Here is a 20432-nt window from a genome sequence, read left to right as displayed (position 1 = left end):
TTTTGTAAATCATCCCGGATTCCCCCCTCCCCCCCCCCAGATCTTTACATGAACTCCGGGGGATCGCGACCCGCACTTTGGGAACCACTGGTGTTGATAAACAGCGTCCACACCTGTGGAGTAACGGCCAGCGCGTCTGGTCGCGAAACCAGGTGGCCCCGATTCGATTCCCGGTCGGGTCAAGTTACCTGGTTGAGGTTTTTTCCTGGGTTTTCCCTCAATCCAATATGTGCAAATGCTGGATAGCTTTCGGTGCTGAACCCCGGACTCATTTCACCGGCATTATCACCTTCATGTCATTCAGACGCTAAATAACCTGAGCTGTTGATAAAGCGTCGTAAAATAACCTGCTAACATAAAAAAAATTAGAAACAGCTGGTGGTATACCTTGAAGAATAAGATGAAGCCAGGCGATTGCATTTTGTTAGTGCTAATTGATACCGTGGAGTTGCTTGCCCTGTGAATTCCGAATGATATTAGGCAGTCTAGGAGTGCACTCGTGACAGCCACGTCAGAAACTAAGTGCTGGTGCTGCCTCATATCGATTTCATCTCGCAGTGATTCAGTAGAGAGCGTCTTGTAGAATGGTATAACTGTGTAGCCGTACCGTCGCGAGGTGAGAAATCCCCGGGGGGGTGACTAATGAGGAGGGGTGGGCACGACACCGCCTTTCACTCAGCGAAGTGCTGTGCGGTCATATCTCCTAGCGGATCCGTGTGATGTTCCGACTTGTTGGTGTCTGCAGTCAGCCCGCCTGGATATCTACCCACACAGGACTTCGGAATTGACGAATCTGTTATAAAATGGACCGCCGCGTCGTGAAGTATACCAGCCATTCAAATTCTAGGCTAGTGATACTGTGGATAATTTAGAAACGTCGACGGAGAAAATATACAAGCATCGCCTTCCAAGGCACACAACTCAGAAGAACATGGATAACAACACAGGCCTGCAAAATTAAGCGTCATAAAAGTTTTTCTATTTTTTTTTTTTTTTTTGTGGGGGTGCTGAATCCAAATCTGACCTCTGATTTTTTTCTATCACGTACCATTTTTCCGCAACATGCTTTGACGCTTTAGCAATGTGAATGTAGCATTCATTAATTCATTGTGTTCTATCCAAGGGCAGGTCTTCCACTGCAAACCCAGCATTCTCTAGTCTTTCCTATTTTCAGCCTTCCTTTTTGTCTCCTCATACGATCAATATATCTTAATGCCGTCTATCATCTGATATCTTCTTCTGCCCCGAACTCTTCTCCCGTCTACCATTACTTCCAGTGCATCCTTCAGAAGACAGTTTCTTCTCAACCAGTGAACCAGCCAATTCCTTTTCCTCTTTCTAATCAGTTTCAGCATCATTCTTTCTTCACCCACTCTTTCCAACACAGCTTCGTTTCTTATTCTGTCTGTTCACTTCACACGCTCCATCCTTCTCCATATCCAATGCTTCTATTTGCTTCTCTTCATTTCGTCGTAATGTGCATGTTTCTGACGCATACAATACTACACTCCACACAAAGCACTTCACTAGTCTCTTCCTTAGTTCTTTTTGCAGAAGTTCGCAGAAGATGCTTCTTTTCTATTAAAAGCTTCCTTCGCCATTGCAATTCCCCTTTTGCCTTCTTGGCAGCAGCTCATGTTACTGATTATAGTACAGCCCAAGTATTTGAAGCTGTCCACTTGCTCTACTGCCTCATTTAGAATTCGCAAAATTTACCTACTGGCTACTGCTCACAGGTGTCATTTAGCTCCAGTAGCATATCTCTTAGCATCATGTATTCTGCTAACAACGCCATAATATCATCATCATGATATCTTCCTTCTACTAACACTCCTTCCATGTTCTGAAAACACTTCTTCACTAAATCCTCTAATTAGATGTTAAACAGGGTAAGCGATAAAGAACACTCTTGACGTACTTCTCTTCCTTTTTCTCCTTCCTTCTCACATTTCTTCTCTTGTTATTGAATTTAAGATGGAAAAGTGATGAAATGTAACATGACGTGTTGCAAATATTAAAGGTATATTTTACAAAAACTATTAGATTGTCATAATTAACAACTCAAATTTAGTCAAATGATTTATACCGCCTTTTTCTCTTCGTGATGAAGTTGCGCTTGTTGCTTTTCCTCTTGTGTGAGACTCAAGAGATATTCTTTGTAACCAGTGTGTATGGAACCGGTGCCCACCCAGCATCGTGATGCACTTGGGGAGCTACGATAGGTCGCGAAAGTCCGATTTCGCAAACCAGCTATAACGGCTAGGGGGATCATCGTGCTAACCACACGATACCTCCATATCGTTGGATGATCGTCCACCTCTAGTTCGGTATGTGGACGTGAGGCCAGCAGCCGGCACCATGGCACCATGGATTTACTTTACTTTACTTATTTCAGAAGTTCCATTGTTCTCCATAATTAAAGGGAAGTTTCTTAATCAAATGGAATGTATGGGGGGAAAAAATCGTTGTGAAAATCCATTATCACCAAATACCTTACTATAATAATACCGGACAGCTGTATACTAGTAGCATTGGCGTGAGTGCGAAATATCGCGGATCTGACATCTAGCGGAGGGGGATGGAATTACGTTCACATATACAAATATTAACATAGCGGGATTCGGACTATTGTTTAAAACGTGAGTTACTGATGTGGAATTATATATGAAACACTTAAGAAATGTTGAATAGTATTTAATGTAAAATTATTACCTTATATCAGAGCTGCATATTATGAGAATATTGCATACGTCATATTACTTTCCGTAATTATTAATTGTTACTTTTTTTTTTTTTTTTTTTTTTGCTTTAGTGGGACAAAATCAGTTCTGACATTAGGAATGAATTTACAATATTGCATTATATACCCATTGCTGACAACTGCAAAAATAAAAATGGTAGTATTCTGATGCTTGTAATAATTAGTAAAGGTATGTAGACAACAATAAAACTTAATTTGCTAAAACCTTAAAATTTCCAATATATTTTAACTTCTATTCATTCATTAGGCCTAAATAAAAAAAAACTAATTTTTATTCTTCTATCAACACAGAGACAAAGGCATTAGGCCTAATAACGAATTTTGTTGACTCACGTTTCATGAACTGTCGGAAATCGAAAGTACGATTTGGAGCAATTTGTAATGCTGCAATTGTCACAATTATAAACAGCACACATACACCCTGACATTTTAACACAGCACTAATTAATAAAACTATTAACTAGCCCAGCAACAATATACATTGCAGTTTATTACAGCTTGTTTAGCGAGTATCTCCACACCGGCAGGTAGGTAGCAGCACCAGCGTCGTTCGCACGCAAAACTACTAGCTGTCCGATATTATTATAGTAAGGTATTTGTTATCACTTGGTGAGCCTACCTTGTCAGTTTTGAAAAGCATCCTCGTATCATATAACAGGGCCGAGAAATGATTTTTTTTTAGATATAATCATATTCAGACACAGTGATTTTATCTCACTGTGTATTTAATTATGGCAGGGAAAACGCGATGTGAGTAATTCAGCTCCATTGTAGTTGGGCTCACTGGTGTTTGAGCTCGGTTGAGCCTGAGAGCCAGCATTGTAATCATTCTACAAAAATATTGTAACAATTACGTGATAAAATTTCGTAAGCACTCCACAATGTTCAGAACTGTGCTTCATGTTCGGAGACATTTATGTTGTTTCATGCCGGTTGCTAGGTAACACGATTTTTACGGCTGGATATTACATTTCCGCAATGACAGTTCGCATTGTGTGGGAGCTGGCCCGGAGGGAATCGACGTGTGATGCGGGGCAGTCTACCTCTGCCCCAGCCCGTCTTGACAAATCCCTACAGATAAAATAAATCCAGCCAACTCTGGGGCCGAGGAATTAAGCTGTCCCACCGACGTGACGTCAGATCCGAAGAAGAAAACTGACAGTCGCGGAGCAAGCCACTCAGACGGAAGTAGAAAACGGAAGTATTAAATCCATTCCTGTTTTTAGGTATTTATTTAACAATCGCTTCCGTCTATAGTCCCAGTTCAAAACTGATGTAGTGGAAACTGTCGTCTCTTGAATGTAGTTTTGAATTTTCACGATATCCGGATCAACACGCTTTTTTGTAGTACAAATTTTGATTATATTTTATTGTGATGCTACCTACATATTTATCCCTCCAAATTTCATCGACCTTGCCCTCGTTTTCTTTTCTTTCTGCTAGGAATCGCGATTCTATCCACTCCCACTTCTATATTGCGTTACATAATGTCTGACAGGCGACGTAAACATTGCCGGCAGAGGAAGGGAGAAGTATAATTGCAAATCGACCAATGACAATAGCCACAGTCCAGGCTTATCTTGAATGTGGCTAGTGCCATTGGTCAATGTGCATTATCCTTCTCTTTTCCTTTGTCGGCAATGTTTACGTCGCTTGTCAGACATTATTCAACGTAATGTAAGCTACATTCTTCCTCTTCACTTCACTCGACCTTACTTCATTTCTACTGATCCTAGGTGATCAGTCGTATGGCATCGGGCCTCTGATCTGATTGTCCTTCTACATATAAGGACAATCAGTTAAGTACCTCGTATTTCTGATGGCTCGTATTTCGATCTTCAATTTAAAATTCGTGTGCTTAGACTTCCGAATCTTCCTACCATATTAATTGGGATACTTTATTGTTATTATTATTATTATTATTATTATTATTATTATTATTATTATTATTATTATTATTATTATTATGGGCAAAAATTTAAGGCATGAGGGAATCTGTTTGTTCAAATGATTGATTTTTTACGGTTGATAAATATGACTGTATCTTACAAGTAAACATTCTCATCGAGACAGATAAATAAAAAGTTTTTTTTTCTTCCACCATGTTAATAATGTCAAAACAAGCGCTTATACAAATTTTGGCCACTCGACCGCAATTACAAGGCATAAAACGAATGTTTTTTTCTAAACGTGAAATGGTCTATACGCATTAAGCGCTCTAACCACTGAGCGACGCCGAAGAACCACCAAGGTACGCTACATTTGATGCGTAGAACCAAGGACCTGGGTTCGAGCCCCGGCGCCGGAACGAATTTTTCTCCTCTAATAACAATTATTAATAAGCATAATACTCGTAATTTAGGTAAATTTCTGTTTATAGTTAAAATTAGATAGACTATTTCGTTTAGATGACGTCATTCCATTTTCGACCAATGAAGTGTAATGAAATTTTGAATTCCAACCAATCACAGTCAGACTTTGCGATAATTTTTGCAGCTAGATTTATCGCTATCAATTTATCGCATGGTCGTTCTTTTGTTTAGTCGTTGTCGCCAACTGTTTCCCCGTAAATTGATGATCATGAATACATTAAGACGCAACTAACGGTTAAACTTTTCTTTCAACTTTAAAGCAATGAATGCAAGATTGATATTTAATATTAATTAATAGCCTATATTTACGCAGTGAAGACGACGTTCAAAACGGCTCACCAAGTAGACACAAAATCTTCATGCATCTTAATTTAATGTACCTTTTAAACTTGATTCTTTCAATATTATTCCCAGATTGCATGCATACGCGATTGGAATATTGAACTGTGTAGATGCAGCTTTAGTTCCGTTACACACTACAGCAAGAATGCGTTTGTCGAGCTATAAAAAAAATGCTTTCGTGTAGCAGTGATTGTAACGGTCGAAATAAAACACAGCTGACATTGGTCCTGCTTCCACAGGTAACTTAATCTGTAAGTACATTACTACAGATGAAAAAGATAAAGGAACTGTGTGGAGACAGATTATAATGTGAGATAATCCCTCACTCTACAAAAGCTGTTAGTTAAGGACTAACCAAGTTAGTAAAGGCTGGTCCACAAAAAACCGGGAATGGAAACGACAACGGGAACGAGAACGAAAATATTGTTAAAATAAATGTATTTAAATGTGAGCATTCACAATTAACGAGAAGCTTGCCGGAGCTCGGGAACGGGAACGTGAAAGTTAATTGTGAATGCTCACATTTAAATAAATTTATTTTGACAATATTTTTGTTCTCGTTGTCGTTGTCGTTTCCATTCCCGGTTTATTGTGAACTAGCCTTAATTTGTTAAATAGTTAAGAAACAAGTGAAACAATGAATTAGAATAAGAATAGTGAAAAGAAAAATGATATTTTATAAAGTAATGGCTGTTCCTATATTAATGTATGGATCGAAATGTTGGACGATCACTAAGAGACAAGAACAAAGATTGGAAGCAATAGAGATGAGATTTCTAAGAAATATACCGGGATATAATAACAATAATAATAATAATAATAATAATAATAATAATAATGATGATGATTTATTTTAGCTGGCAGAGTTAAGGCCGTAAGGCCTTCTCTTCCACTCAACCAGCAAAAAGTATATATACATATGCATTAACTTACAAAGAATTCAACAATTTGATTTAGATGAGAGTTACATATATATAAGAGTTATTTACGAATTAAACAGCAAAATACTATGAACTATTAATTAAACACTGAAATAAACTGTGTAGCAGAATTAAGCTAAAATACATAGAATGTTAATATATTTCAAATAATATTAGATAATAGAAAGAGATTGTTATGAGACAATTTTGAAAATACAGCACTATCAGGATGATGTCTAAAGAAAGAAGTAACAATGTAGTCAGTGATAGTTTATATCAGTATGATTGAAGTGAAATGCTCTACTCTACTAGATAAAAAACGAAATGAAGATATAAGAAAAGAATTAAATATTTTCAAACTCACTGATCGAATAGGCTAGTTAATTATAGGAACGCCGGGAAATAACATATTGATAGAATGCCAGAAGAAAGATTTCCAGAACTATAAGATCTCATGGAAAGAGAAATATTGTACGCCCACACAGAAGATGGTCTGAACAATTTTAACAATTCTAGCTTTCATGAAACCGGAACGAGCCTATGGCTTAATCCTTGTATGGTGGTGGTGGTGGTGGTGGTGGTGGTGGTGGTGGTGGTGGTGGTGGTGGTGGTGGTGGTGGTGGTGGTGGTGGTGGTGGTGGTGATGATGAAAGATTTATGAATATTAAATAATAGTTTGCCATGCGATTTATTAAGTTAATCAAGGCATGAAGCACAATGTGCTACAAGATATTCCTCCATATTTTCAGGAGTTGAAGTTCCGTGGGTGATATAATCTCATGCACAGAAAATGACCAGGTCAACATCGCATAAGGTTATTGGTGCATTTTTAAACAAATGGATGTGGCTGACAGGAATGTGTTCTGGAAGGTTCCGAGTTTTTCCGATAAAGATCTGGATAACAGTAAATAAGCTGGCGTAACCCCGATTTCTTTCAAGGACTGCTTCGAGCTCTTTTAGTTATTGCTGCTAAACTACAAGGAAAGAAATAACTTCCATTTCAAATCTACCTTTTAATAATTCCAAATAATAAATATAATTCCATCTACCAAAATTTAATATTCAAGCAATTGCTATCAGTAAACAAACATCCCTAACTCTACTTTATACTCCATTATGTACTTGAAAACATTGAGTTTAAAATTGTATTAATATTTTTATAATATCATTTTAATTTATGCTAAAATAATTATTTACTTTCTTTGCAAAACATTTAATTCAACAACATTTGGCATTGATGTAAATTTTATGTAGAACTATGTAATTAACTTAAAAATATGTAGTATAGTGCAAAGTATATGACAATATGTAGTACAGGGACATAATTTTATTTTTACTTCAATTTTTATTGTACCTGAGTTTTTGAATGTACTTCACTCCCACACCCTCCAACCGTTCTCCACACAGAACCAAGCGTATACAGTCAAAGTCGCCTTATGGTCATAGTAAACACAAACAGTATTGTGTTAGTGAGTATAGTATGTTCCAGAAATAGGTTCGCTTTAAATATTGAATCATATTCTCGCTCAGGTACTGTCGTCCGTTTGCTTATGTCGCATCCCGGTTTCCCCCACCCACTTCTGCCCGTCCCTTTGTGGCTGGGCTGTCTTTGCTCTTTTCTGAAAACATTAATTTCTGGTAGGAATTGGACGTCTACGTAATATTATACAACTGTGTGAAATAACTTAAATAAAAGGGCCTCGTTAAGTAATTAACTGTAATGTGATTTCCCCCCTTTCTAGGACCCTGCAACAAAACTATTTGGACGGACAGTAGATAGAATGTCTGAATAATTTTATCTTTTCGGATCGGGCAGAAGTGAAGACTGAATTTACAGTACGTAAGATACTCTTTTATAGAGTAGGTACAGAATTATTTCAACATGAGTTACTAGTACGAAAGACGAAACTGGTAATTGGAATTAGGTATAATAGTCTATGTGCGATAATATGCAAAAAGAACTGAAACCTGTATAGAAATTAACGGCCATCATTTTCTAATATGTGTTTAAATATCCATATTATGATTATTTTTCAATTTAACTTCATTCTCTATATTGTACGCTAATGTGCAGTAGACAGTATAATATACACTGCATACGTCCGAACGAACAGCTCAGTTCGAGAGTAAAATCACTTATTGTTAATACTTTACTGTATTTTGATTAAAGAAAACCCTAATGAAAATTATCAAACTCAAAATCGCGATATTTCCTACTTTACGTAAATGGATGAACTACTTTTCATCCCTTCTATACCTAGTAAAGTGATTTGTTTGTATCTTGCGCCAGTATCAACGAACTCAATCGTGGAAGGGGGTAGCAAACGATGTTTCCGGTTCACACCCTTTAAGCCAAAAGTGTAGCCAGGTTAATATTAGAAATGTTAGTAGAAATAAAATGATGTCCCTGTATTAACATTAAATATAATTTTCTTAGGAACCTAATTCTCCAACACTTTTAGTTACATATTAAGACAAAATGTAAAATTCTGAGCTCTGGTCATCAGTCCTTCACATAAAGACCTCGAAGAAATATAAGAGAAGGAATGTCCTAGATTTAAATGTGTCTAGAGATATGAATGACCAAGGATTTGACCTCTAAGCCTTCTGAGACATTTCTACTTACCACAGTGTTCGTCCTTTTGAACAGTCGATATTTCCACTCTCTTGCAGTGATTTATTATTGAATACTCTAGGGTCAACCGACTGTGAACTGCCCTCATATTCTTAATTTTCAATCTCTTTCAATCGTACCGGAAAAGTAATTCTCCTCAATTTCAGTGTTACATCCATCAGCTGTGAACTTTCACAGTGCCTTGGGCATCAGTGGCGTTACGACAGAGTTACCGCCGTTGAAAGTTTTGAGTGTTGTGATTTCTTTACAATGCTATGTCTTACATAAGCAGTTGGAGTAAGGGTTATTCCATTAACTATGAGCACGGTGACTATCCCCGAAGCTCCTGCATATTACACTGCTCTGAATACCAGTGGCGTAATGAGAGATTTTTCTGTATGAGATATGAGAACTGCGACTTCCTGAAATTGTAAATTTCAACTTTATATTTTATATAAGTATCATTACGGAAGGTTTTCGCTATTATATCGCCAACGTGGTGATTTCTAATGTTGTTACATTCCACTCTGTTCCTGATGTCAGTGGCGTAATGCCAATTTTCTCAGTTAAACAATAAAGTAGTTGTGGTTCATTATCTAATTTATAGGTAGGTGCAGATAATTCATATCTACAAAATTTTACTCAGAAAATGGCCATCAAACAATGACACATAGATCTAACTCTGACATAAACAAATAACGAAATATGAGGAAGGGGTTCCTTCTTACAATGATGTTACAAATAAAACACAATTGTGAACAGGATAAACTGTCACTACAGTCATATGAACAACTAAAATAGCAAGTACTAATGTGCATAAATATTAAACATCTTCCTTGGAAACGCTTATGACCACGTGCATCAATATCGGTTACTGTAACCAGTGGTTAAAATTACCACTTTAACTTTGGTTGAGCAATTTTGCAGTACATCAGCCTCGGTTACGATGTAAAACCGGTTATATTCCAGAGGTTAAAGGAGATAACAAGAAATTAATGACAGCCAGATTACAGCTGAATTTCAAAATCAAATTATTCTATATGGATTAATTGCATCGGTACGACGTTTCAAATTACTGTGTTAGTGGAAAAGAGTATTCTTACTAGAAATCATGTGACAGATATTTTTTTGGAGAAATTTCGTTTATTGAAATTGTCATTTCTGCCACAAGCGATATACTTGGATTATTACACGATAACAAATAATCTTATTATTCTATGAACCGGCTGCTTACAACATTTAAATTCTAAATGTTTTCAATATTTTGAGATGCATAAAAGAACTCCAGTTCGAATCAAAACGATAAATTTCATATCATTTCATATCGTACCGAATCATATCATATTATATTGTATGGAACTGTATTATAACATTATCGTATCCTATCATACATCATATTGAATAATATTACATGTATTATATATGATCATATCATATCATATCATATCATATCATATCATATCATATCATATCATATCATATCATATCATATCATATCATATATATCATATTATATCATATCGTATCATATTATATCATACATCATGTGATGTCATCATATATCATATCATATCATATCATATCATATCATATCATATCATATCATATCATATCATATAATGTCATATCATATCAAGTTTTTCTGTATATATTATATTTTGTTAGAATTATTAGCAATATAAATAAAAAATCATATAATTATCATATATCATATATTACATAACATCATATATCATATCATATCATACCATATCATATCGTATCGTATCATATACCATATCTCATATCATATCACATATCATATATCATATCATATCATATGTTATGTAAATCATATATTATATCATACCATACCATGTCATATCGTATCATGAAGAGTTCAGAACCGTAGTGGGCCAAGCGCCATTTACTCAAACCGCAGAAAACAAAGGTTAAAATGAAGTTTTTACCATAATCCAATGGAAACGTATAGTAAGTAATATAAAGTATACACATTAAAACTAAATGATATATCAATCTTCATTAAATTATGGTATTCACTTAATTTTAACCCTTGCTTTCTCCGTTTTTTAATAAATGGCGCTTGGCCCACTATGGCTCTGAACCCTTCATATGATGTATCGTATCATATTAAATCGTATATCACATTATATCATATTATAATATAATATCTCATATCATATTGTATCACATCATGTCACATCATATTATAAATTATGTCATACTATATTATTTGTTTTGTCATCTGCTATTCATTGTGCACAAAGGCAATTCAACAATATATGATTAAACTAGAATTCTTGAAGTGAGTAAAACATTGTGAATACAAAATTGTCCTTTAAAAACAACTTAAACATTCTTCAAAATGTATCGTTGACAACTTGTTTCTCTTTGTTACAGTTGTGAGCGAGGGGACTTTCTGAAGTTGTTTTTGCACTTGGATCGCCCCGAAGTGAACGAGTACACCCCCTGGTCGGGGCTGTTGTGCGGAGGGTTCACTGACATCCCCCACGTCCTGTACAGCTCGGGACCCGGCCTGGTTCTCGAATTTCACACGGATCGCAAGCCCGGCAACGCCTCTGGTTTCCTTGGACACTTCAGATTCATCGACAGACGTGAGTAGCCACTATTATATATTGTTAATGTAGTTAAGGTAACAGCCCCTATCACCGGCATTTAATGAATGTTAGTAATACTTGATATAAAAGTACAAAGAATAGAAGTCCCTATCACAGACAATATTTCGTATTCTGAACGTAGTAGGGTATACCCATCTATAGATGTGATTTGGAATTACATTATATTAAAACTTAGCTAGGTTAACAGCCTCTATCGCTGGCGTTCTGTATTTATCGATATTTATGAATTTACATTTCATATTGTAAATGTACTAGAATAACTGACCCTATCACTGATGCTTTTGTCCATTGATTGATGTGAATTGATACTATTTGAAATTAAACTTAGTAGGTTAACAGACCCTATTCCTGGCATTTCATGTATATGGATAGGAGTGAATTTACGACACTTTATGTTGTAAAGTTACTAAGATAACCGACCCCATAACTGATGTTTTCTATCCCTCGATAGACGTCAATTTAAACTGTCAGGTTAACAGCCAATATTGCTGACGTTTTATATCCATCGATAGTTATGAATTTACGGCATATCTTATTGTGAAGGTAATTTGATGCATGACCCCATCACTTATTTTTTACGTCCATCGTCTTCATCAATGGACGTGAGTTAGAATTATATCATATTAAAATTTAGATAGGTTTAAGAACACTTTATTTGGCGTTTTATGTCCATCGATAGACATAAGATCACAACATTTGACAATGTAAACGTATTAGGGTAACGGGCCCAATAACTGATGTTTTATACGGACCCATCGATAGACGTGAATTGTAACTGGGAAATATTAGAAGTTGGTTAACAGTCTCTATCGGTACCCTAGTTATGAATTTACAACATTTCTTGTTGTAAAGACAATAGGGTATCTGAACATATCACTGATTTTTATGACCATCGATAGTCGCGAATTGGAACTAAGTCACGTGAAAAGAACTTAGCTATGTTAACAGTCCCTATTGATGGTTTTTTATATTTATAGATATAAATTTTCAATATTTCATATTGTAAACACATTAGGGTAAATGGCCCTGTTATTGATGTTTTATGTTCATGGATAGACGTTGATTTGGAACTATTTCTTTAAAAACTTAGCTGTTTTAACAGACTCTATCACTGACGATTTGTATTTATTTATAGATATGAGTTTACCATAATTCATATTGTAAATGTAATAGGGTAACCGGTCCTATCACTGACGTTTTATTTCCATATATAGACGTAAATTGGAACTATGTCATACTAAAACGTATCCAGGTTAACAACCCCTATCGCTGGCATTTTATGTTTATCGTTATGAATTTACAACATCTCGTGTTGTAAAGATATTAGGGTAGTTGACTTTATCACTGTTTTTTTTTTGTCAATTGACAGACGTTAGTTGTTACTACGTCATACTAAAACTTAGCTAGGTACTGCTGGAACAATGTCATACTAAAAAGTAAGCCAAGTTAACGGCAGCTAACAGTGAAGTTTTATGTTTATGGATAGAATTAATTCACAATATTCCGCATTGTGAAAGTACTAGTATGGCTGACACTATCATTGATATATTATGTTCATCGTTAGACTGAGTTAAAACTACATCATATTGAAAGTAGATCGGTTATCAGCTCATATCATAGATGTTTATTGCTTATGTTTGGAGATATACGTTATTAAAATTGATGAGGTAACAGTAACCATGTCTTTTATTTCATGGTAAAATAAACTGCCACTACCTAAAATTTTGAAATTAGCTGGAGTAAATAATCCTCTATCTTGACTTTTAAGCTAATACAATGACTTAAGCTCGTCTAATTTCTTATGGCAACTCTATCTTTTATTAGTCTTCACTTTGGATTGGTACAGTATTTAAAGTAGTCGCCTACATTCACGATCTCCTGTCACTTAATATTCAGGTTCATCAACACACATTGATTGACGCTATCTCATATTGTTACAGAATGTACAATAACAGTTCCCATTACTAAACATTTTAAAACATCGGAATACTGGACCGATGTTCTCTCATAGATTGACAGTGTCTCATATTACTGAAATATCTTGAGTATTAATCTCTAGTATTATTGAACTTTCAAATCCGTCTAGGGATTGAGTTGATATTCTCGTTTGTTAGGCGTATAAACTAATTTACTCCATGTTATCTGGAATAACAGTCTTTATAATTTACTTTTTAAATTAATCGAAAGATTAAGCTAATATGTATTTTTTAATAGAATTGTTTAGGGTGACAGACCCTATAACCTTCGCTTACAGCAGTTCATCGGTACATTGGATTAGGCACTACGTCATCTTCGTTACGTAGCTAGGGTAACTATACTACTGTTGATATTTCAGACATAAAGAGTGTCTCAATCCCATATTACTGGCATAACCTCACTAGAAGTGTAATGCCGATCTCGGTGATTTCTTACTATTGTCTACAGGTTGAATAAGAACTAATACATATTATATACCACTGACACTTAGGCCTATAAGATGATCACATTAATTTAGAAATATAAAACTATCGTACAGACACATGTTAATACTAAAAATGTAATTCTACGTCGTTCAAGTTCTTGTATATAAACGTTTATTAAAGTGCTGATTTATTGAATTCATCTAGTATATTTCCCAGAACTTCAAAGGCACATTAAGTAACACTTTTACAGAATTCCTCGAAACGTATTACTTTATTTTTTTTTCAAACTGAGAGTTTCAATTCCCCGTGCAATTTTTTTTTACTTCCAAGAAAAATCCTCATTACGGAACACTTGCTTCGTAGGATCAAATTCTGATCAACATTCATCAAACAAAAGCGAATAAAAAAATCTTCTTTGCTTCGCTTCAAGTTTCTTTAAATATTCATGTACATCGGCATTGATGAAGGTCTTTACGTAGGAAAAATTGACAGTCGACAAAAATTATCATACTTAGGAGACTTTAAGTTAGTTATTTGGTTTCCCAATGCAATAAAACAAAATACTAGTACCGATTGATGGCTAAAGAGCGTGCCGAGATCCTAAAATATTTTAGTTCATATCAAGAACATATTGATAAAACTGCTCATAAGAATAAAATGTTACACTCTAACTTATAAATAAATAAAATATACTTATAATTAAATAAAATATATCCTAACATGTGAGAAATTGTTTGGTAGTTTCAATACCAAGTTAAAGGAACTGTAATCAAGTTAACAAGTTAAAGTTAACAAGCAACTAAACTACCTGGTTACCATAGTTATGTTCTTTATTTGCCATAGGTTGATTACCTGTTCTCCATGCCTAACTATCTGATGTCATAGTCAGACTACCTGGTTGACATAGCTAGACTACTTGGTTGCTATAGATAGACTATCTTGTTGTCTTAGTTACACTACCTGGTTGCCATAGCTAGACTACATGGTTGTTATTGTTGAACTATTTCGTTGTCTTAGTTACACTGCCTGATTGCTATAACTAGACTACATGGTTGCTGTAGTTAAACTATCTCGTTGTCTTAGCTACATTGCCTGGTTGCCATAGCTACACTACATGGTTGCTATAGTTAAACTGTCTCGTTGTCTTAGCTACACTGCCTGGTTGTCATAGCTAGACTACATAGTTGCTATAGTTAAACTATCTCGTTTTCTTAGCTACATTGCCTGGTTGTCATAGCTAGACTACATAGTTGCTATAGTTAAACTATCTCGTTGTCTTAGCTACAATGCCTGGTTGTCACAGCTAGACTACATAGTTGCTATAGTTAAACTATCTCGTTGTCTTAGCTACACTGCTTGGTTGTCATAGCTAGACACCATAGTTGCTATAGTTAAACTATCTCGTTGTCTTAGCTACAATGCCTGGTTGTCATAGATAGACTACATGGTTGCTATAGTTAAACTATCTCGTTGTCTTAGCTACACTGCCTGGTTGTCATAGCTAGATTACATAGTTGCTATAGTTAAACTATATCGTTGTCTTAGCTACACTATGAATTATATTATTATTTCAAAGGTTGAAATTTGATTATATACTTGCAAAAATAAAATAAAGTAACTTAAAGTGTCAATTAATTGTCTGACACTTAAGTAGAATTGAAAGGTACCAAGGTTTATTTTTTTTTAATGTCTGTAATGATTATATTGACGTCTAATTTGTTTAGCATTGTGTCTAGTTATTATTTCAGAGGTGAAATTTAAATTTATGTTTGTAAAAATAACAATAAAGTAATCTAAATCTAATCTAAAGATACACTGGATGTTTCCGCCAATAATTATATGGCGACAAGCTTAAATACAATTTATTATCTTCTTAGTAACTAAACTTCCAAATAATATGAGTGAAGACGCAGTATTTTCTGATTTCTAGTGATAAAAGGAAAGTGTGTATATTTTAGTGAGTGTATGTGCTACAGTTGATCTGATGTGAGCTGTGAGATCAGCGAAACCATGAATAGCGACGAATTGAATCAGTCATAGGGTTGCGTGTTTATGTTTTGCAATGAACAGTAGAAAGTTATGGCAGCTATGCGTAGATTTTGCTTCATTGAAAACGCACGGTCGACTTTAATATTAAGCGAAAATTGGATTTTGAACAAAAACGGGTCTGATAATTATAAAATAATAAATAGAATTCACAATAACTGGATCAATTAAAATTCCTGTCAAGTTTATATTGTGTAGGCGCCAGAGTAGAATTCTGTCAGGTTTATAATGACCGCATTTCATAAATAACAAATTATTCGCACAGCGTGTCAGACGCCATTTTTATTTACCCCTTGCGTTCCACACTCTATCGCAACATTTAGCCACACAAAATGGTAACATATTTTTGTTTAATTTTTTTCAATATCTTGAGAGATTATTTTTCTGTTCACAGCATGCGTTTATTTTTTAGTTTTGTTAACGACGCTATATCAACTACTAGGTTGTTTTGCGTCGATGGAATTGGTGATAGTGAGATGGTATTTGACTAGATAAGGCCGAGGATTCGCTATAGATTATGGGACATTTACCTTACGGTTTGAGAAAGACGTCGGAAAAAACCCAACCAGATAATCAGCTGAAGAAAGACTCGAACCCACGTCCGAGCGCAACTCTGGATCGGCAGGCAAGAGTCTCAGCCGACTGAGCTACGCCGGTGGCCGCAGCATAAGTTCCTAATCATGAATTCATTTCTAGTTCTGTTAATACCTTCTCCATAAGATATCTGAATAAAACGGAATTCCTTCTCCACTTATATGGCTCTCCAGATGGGGAAGTTTCTTATAAAGATGGTTCAGAAAATATCATCAAAGAACTGTAAGCTCAGTGGAGGATTTTCAGCAGAGTATCCCCTAGTATTTTACCAGAATACAGTATGACCAGTCTAGTATATACAGTCACGAAGCTCAATATGTAGGAAATATGCATCCATAGATAGTAGCTATCCACTAGGATCGCTACTATCGCCCCATTACAGACAATGCGAAATAGTACCGGCACATTCTATTGTTCCTAGTACCCTCAACAACTCAAGCTTCGTGACTGTATATACTACTGTGGTATGAACAGTATTAATCCCAGCTGAATTACGATCATAGACAAGTTATAGTAAATGATGGACATTTTCTCTTTTAGATTAATTTTACTATTCAATACGAGTAAGATGTGAATTACGGTACCTAGAAGTAAAGTCAGCTATACTCACTGTGGAAAATGTTATAGTATAAGCAAAACACTATTATAGGTGTTCACGGAACGAAAATTTTAACACTAACAATTTGTATATGTAAATTGACATCAGAAAAGCAATGTTTAGTAATATTTTTACTTTAAAGCTAACTGTGAAACAAGATAATAAAACTGTTCATTTGGAGATTGCTGTTTTGGCATTTCATATGTGTATTTTGCGGACTTTGCATTTGAAATGAAGATTTCCAGGTTTGTGGCAGAGTTCTAAATTTATTTCTTTGCTTGAAATTTGAATTTTTATTACAAAAATAATATTATTGTCATGAAAAATATATTCACAAGATATTTTTTCACATATTCAAAACATTTAAGGTTTCTTTGTTCATCTTGTTAAAATATTATAGAGATAAGAATGTAAGTAATTTTCTACACACAATTCTGACGACTCCTCGTTAGTTCACAGATTAGTTTAATTGCCTGCCTAACTAACAAGGGAAACTTCCAAGGTCATTGTGCATAAATTTATTGAAAATGCATATTTAAGCTAGTTTTCTTTCGTTAAAAACGTGGTGATAGTCGTTAGTCTCGCTTTTTCCTCGTTTACGAAATATATTAACTTGAAAATCGATGCTAAATATGCCACTTCTTGCGCAAACTCGGATCCTAATAGTTTCGCGGCACCGATCAAAGCTTTTTGAATATTGTAGGCTTTGCTTCTCAGATTGTAAAAAATCACCAGCCTTGCTTCTAACCCCAGTTTTCAAGCTGATTTTGCTTCACATAAGCTTTGCATATCGTGAGAAAACACGGACAACCTATGCTGTCATAAAGCAAATTAATTTTAAAAAATTGGAGATTGTTGACTTTGCATCTAAGCATCTCATAATATGTTTGTGCCTAAATGATCCATCACTTGTTAGTAAAGATTAAATATATTGATTTCATATGTAGAAATCCTATACTGACAATGAACTTTCTTCTAGCTTCGTGCCTATAACTCTATCGTTTCGTATAGTTACAGCTTGAATTGTTTTCTATCTCTGTACCGCAGAAATAATTGACTCGCTCTGATAAAGATGCTGACAACAGATTTTGTCGTTGGATTTCTTTGTGAGGTTATGGAAATTCAGCGACTTACAAACAAGTCTATTATTTCTCCATTTCTTTAAGAGTCAAACTTGGCTGTTACATGCACTCCTGGAGTGTTATCTTTCTCGAAGAAGCAGTAAAACTTTTATATTTACTTCCAGCTCTTACAGCAAAGTTTTGAGTAGATTGTGGGCAAGATATTACGAGGTTGTCCAGGAAACGGGAATTGTGTAATTACATTTCATTGTCTGCAGCTTTTAAAACCTGCCAGTTAGAGCTCCACAATAAGGCGGCACTTGCTATTAACCAACGTCCTCCTTCACATTTTTATGGCAGGAGGAACATTTTTACTTCCTAATTCCACCAAGTATAGGTAAAGAATCTCGATGGTGTAGGAAACATATTTCTATACCTTTATTGATCTCCGCTTTAGTTTTGTTTTTGTAACTTATATAACAAGAGGATATATATAATATATATATAATTTGAACTGGTAAAGGAAATTACGGGAAAACGGCTGAACGGATTTTAATAAATGGCCCCTCATTTTGAAGCTCGGAACCTAAAGTTTTTCGGAAAAATAGTAGTTTTCAGTGAAATGTCAATTTTCCTGCATAATTTTCCTATTTTCCAAAATCCATCTGTTGTCAGTTTTGAGAACTAATTTTATTTACTCACGGCCGACTTGATTGAATTTCAGAACAAAACACACACTACAATAAACAATAGGCTATTACACGAAGGCCATGACCTGCAGATTGCCGACATATTTAGAGCTCAATTCAATTTGTTATTAAAAACTGATTCTGCAGTGTGTAATTTTCTGAGTACAGCTGTGTATTGGATATTCAAATCTACGAAACTTGAGGTGGTTTGATGACATTATTACCATTAGAAATTAAATGCTATTATAGTTAATATCATGATGCTTCTATTTTTTCATTAATTGTACATAATATTTATGCTATATTGATGACATGAAAGTGAAATATTTTGTGGTTATGTAAGTAAATGTAGAGAATACCTTAATATTTAGATCTTCATTTCTATAATTTACTGAGTGGCTGCTATATATAACTACAAAACTTAAGAAAGATAAGTGGGGTTGGGTCTTTTTCATATACTTAATGGCGGTGTAGTGTAGATATTGATATGTGTCATTGTCTTCAGTATTGGCTCGAGAGAGCGCAAAAATTACAGTTCCTAAGGAAAGATCAAAAGGTATTACTTACTGATAAAATAAGAGGCCTAGAAAATTTTGTAGTCTCCAGATCGTTTCAGCAAGATCTCTTAGTAGGATAAAATGATTTTACGCTCTACATTTCAAGTTCTACGTGCAGCAGCTATACGAAAATGGTATTGTTCGCAAGCTTAGCAAATCTGGCATTTCTTTAACTTTTGCCTACAATCCACAATGACCTGAAATAGCTACTGCTATCGTCCTGACATTGATACTTGCGTTTTCGCGTTGAAACTCAAAAACTGAAGTTGGATAGGTTCAAGAAAAAGTATTTGGCCTAAAAAAATCCATCCAGAGGGAGTATGTTTCATTATTATGGAAGCAAATAACTATAAAACAGACAAGTATTCTTCATTGAAAATAAATCTGAAAAAAATTTTATTTGAATGTCTAACGAACTTAGTTTGCAGCAGTATTTGCTGCACAAGCCACTAGTTTTAATATAATTCTTTTACTAATGGCGGGTACTTTACTGTTCGTTATCCATCCATATGAAGCCAATTGTGTAGACAGACCAATTTATCGACAGAGTCGTTGCCCAGGGTGCGCCATAGGAGACTGGTCTTCGCTACACCCTTGGCGAGATGAGGTGATGATGAAGATTTGTTGAGATATGCAGTGGTTATAAAATGTTTTTCTCTCTTTTATAGTGAAGATATAGAAAAACTAATACCTAAAGTATTTCTAAATATGCAAAAAATATTTCAGACATTTTACTGAAAAACTGAGGGACACGTTTATTTGCGTTTTGAAAAATGCAAATTTTTTCAAAATATTTCTTTCAGTAACTCAGAAACTATTTGAATCTTCAACACATCA

At 35.0% G+C, this 20432-nt stretch overlaps 1 protein-coding gene across 1 annotated transcript in view; it reads left to right on the top strand.

Annotated features, from left to right (window-relative positions):
* LOC138711652 (procollagen C-endopeptidase enhancer 1-like) overlaps positions 1–20432 on the top strand; it is a 1452145-nt gene that overhangs the window by 985187 nt on the left and 446526 nt on the right. Inside the window, exon 4 of the mRNA XM_069842784.1 lies at positions 11410–11624. Coding sequence (XP_069698885.1) covers positions 11410–11624 — 215 coding nt within the window. The remainder of the gene's footprint in view (positions 1–11409; positions 11625–20432) is intronic.

The sequence above is a fragment of the Periplaneta americana genome, chromosome 13 (genome assembly GCF_040183065.1).
Source record: "Periplaneta americana isolate PAMFEO1 chromosome 13, P.americana_PAMFEO1_priV1, whole genome shotgun sequence".
In the NCBI taxonomy this organism is placed as follows: Eukaryota; Metazoa; Arthropoda; class Insecta; order Blattodea; family Blattidae; genus Periplaneta; species Periplaneta americana.
The sequence above is the reverse complement of the archived record's forward strand: the minus strand, read 5'-3'. Positions and strand labels throughout refer to the sequence as shown.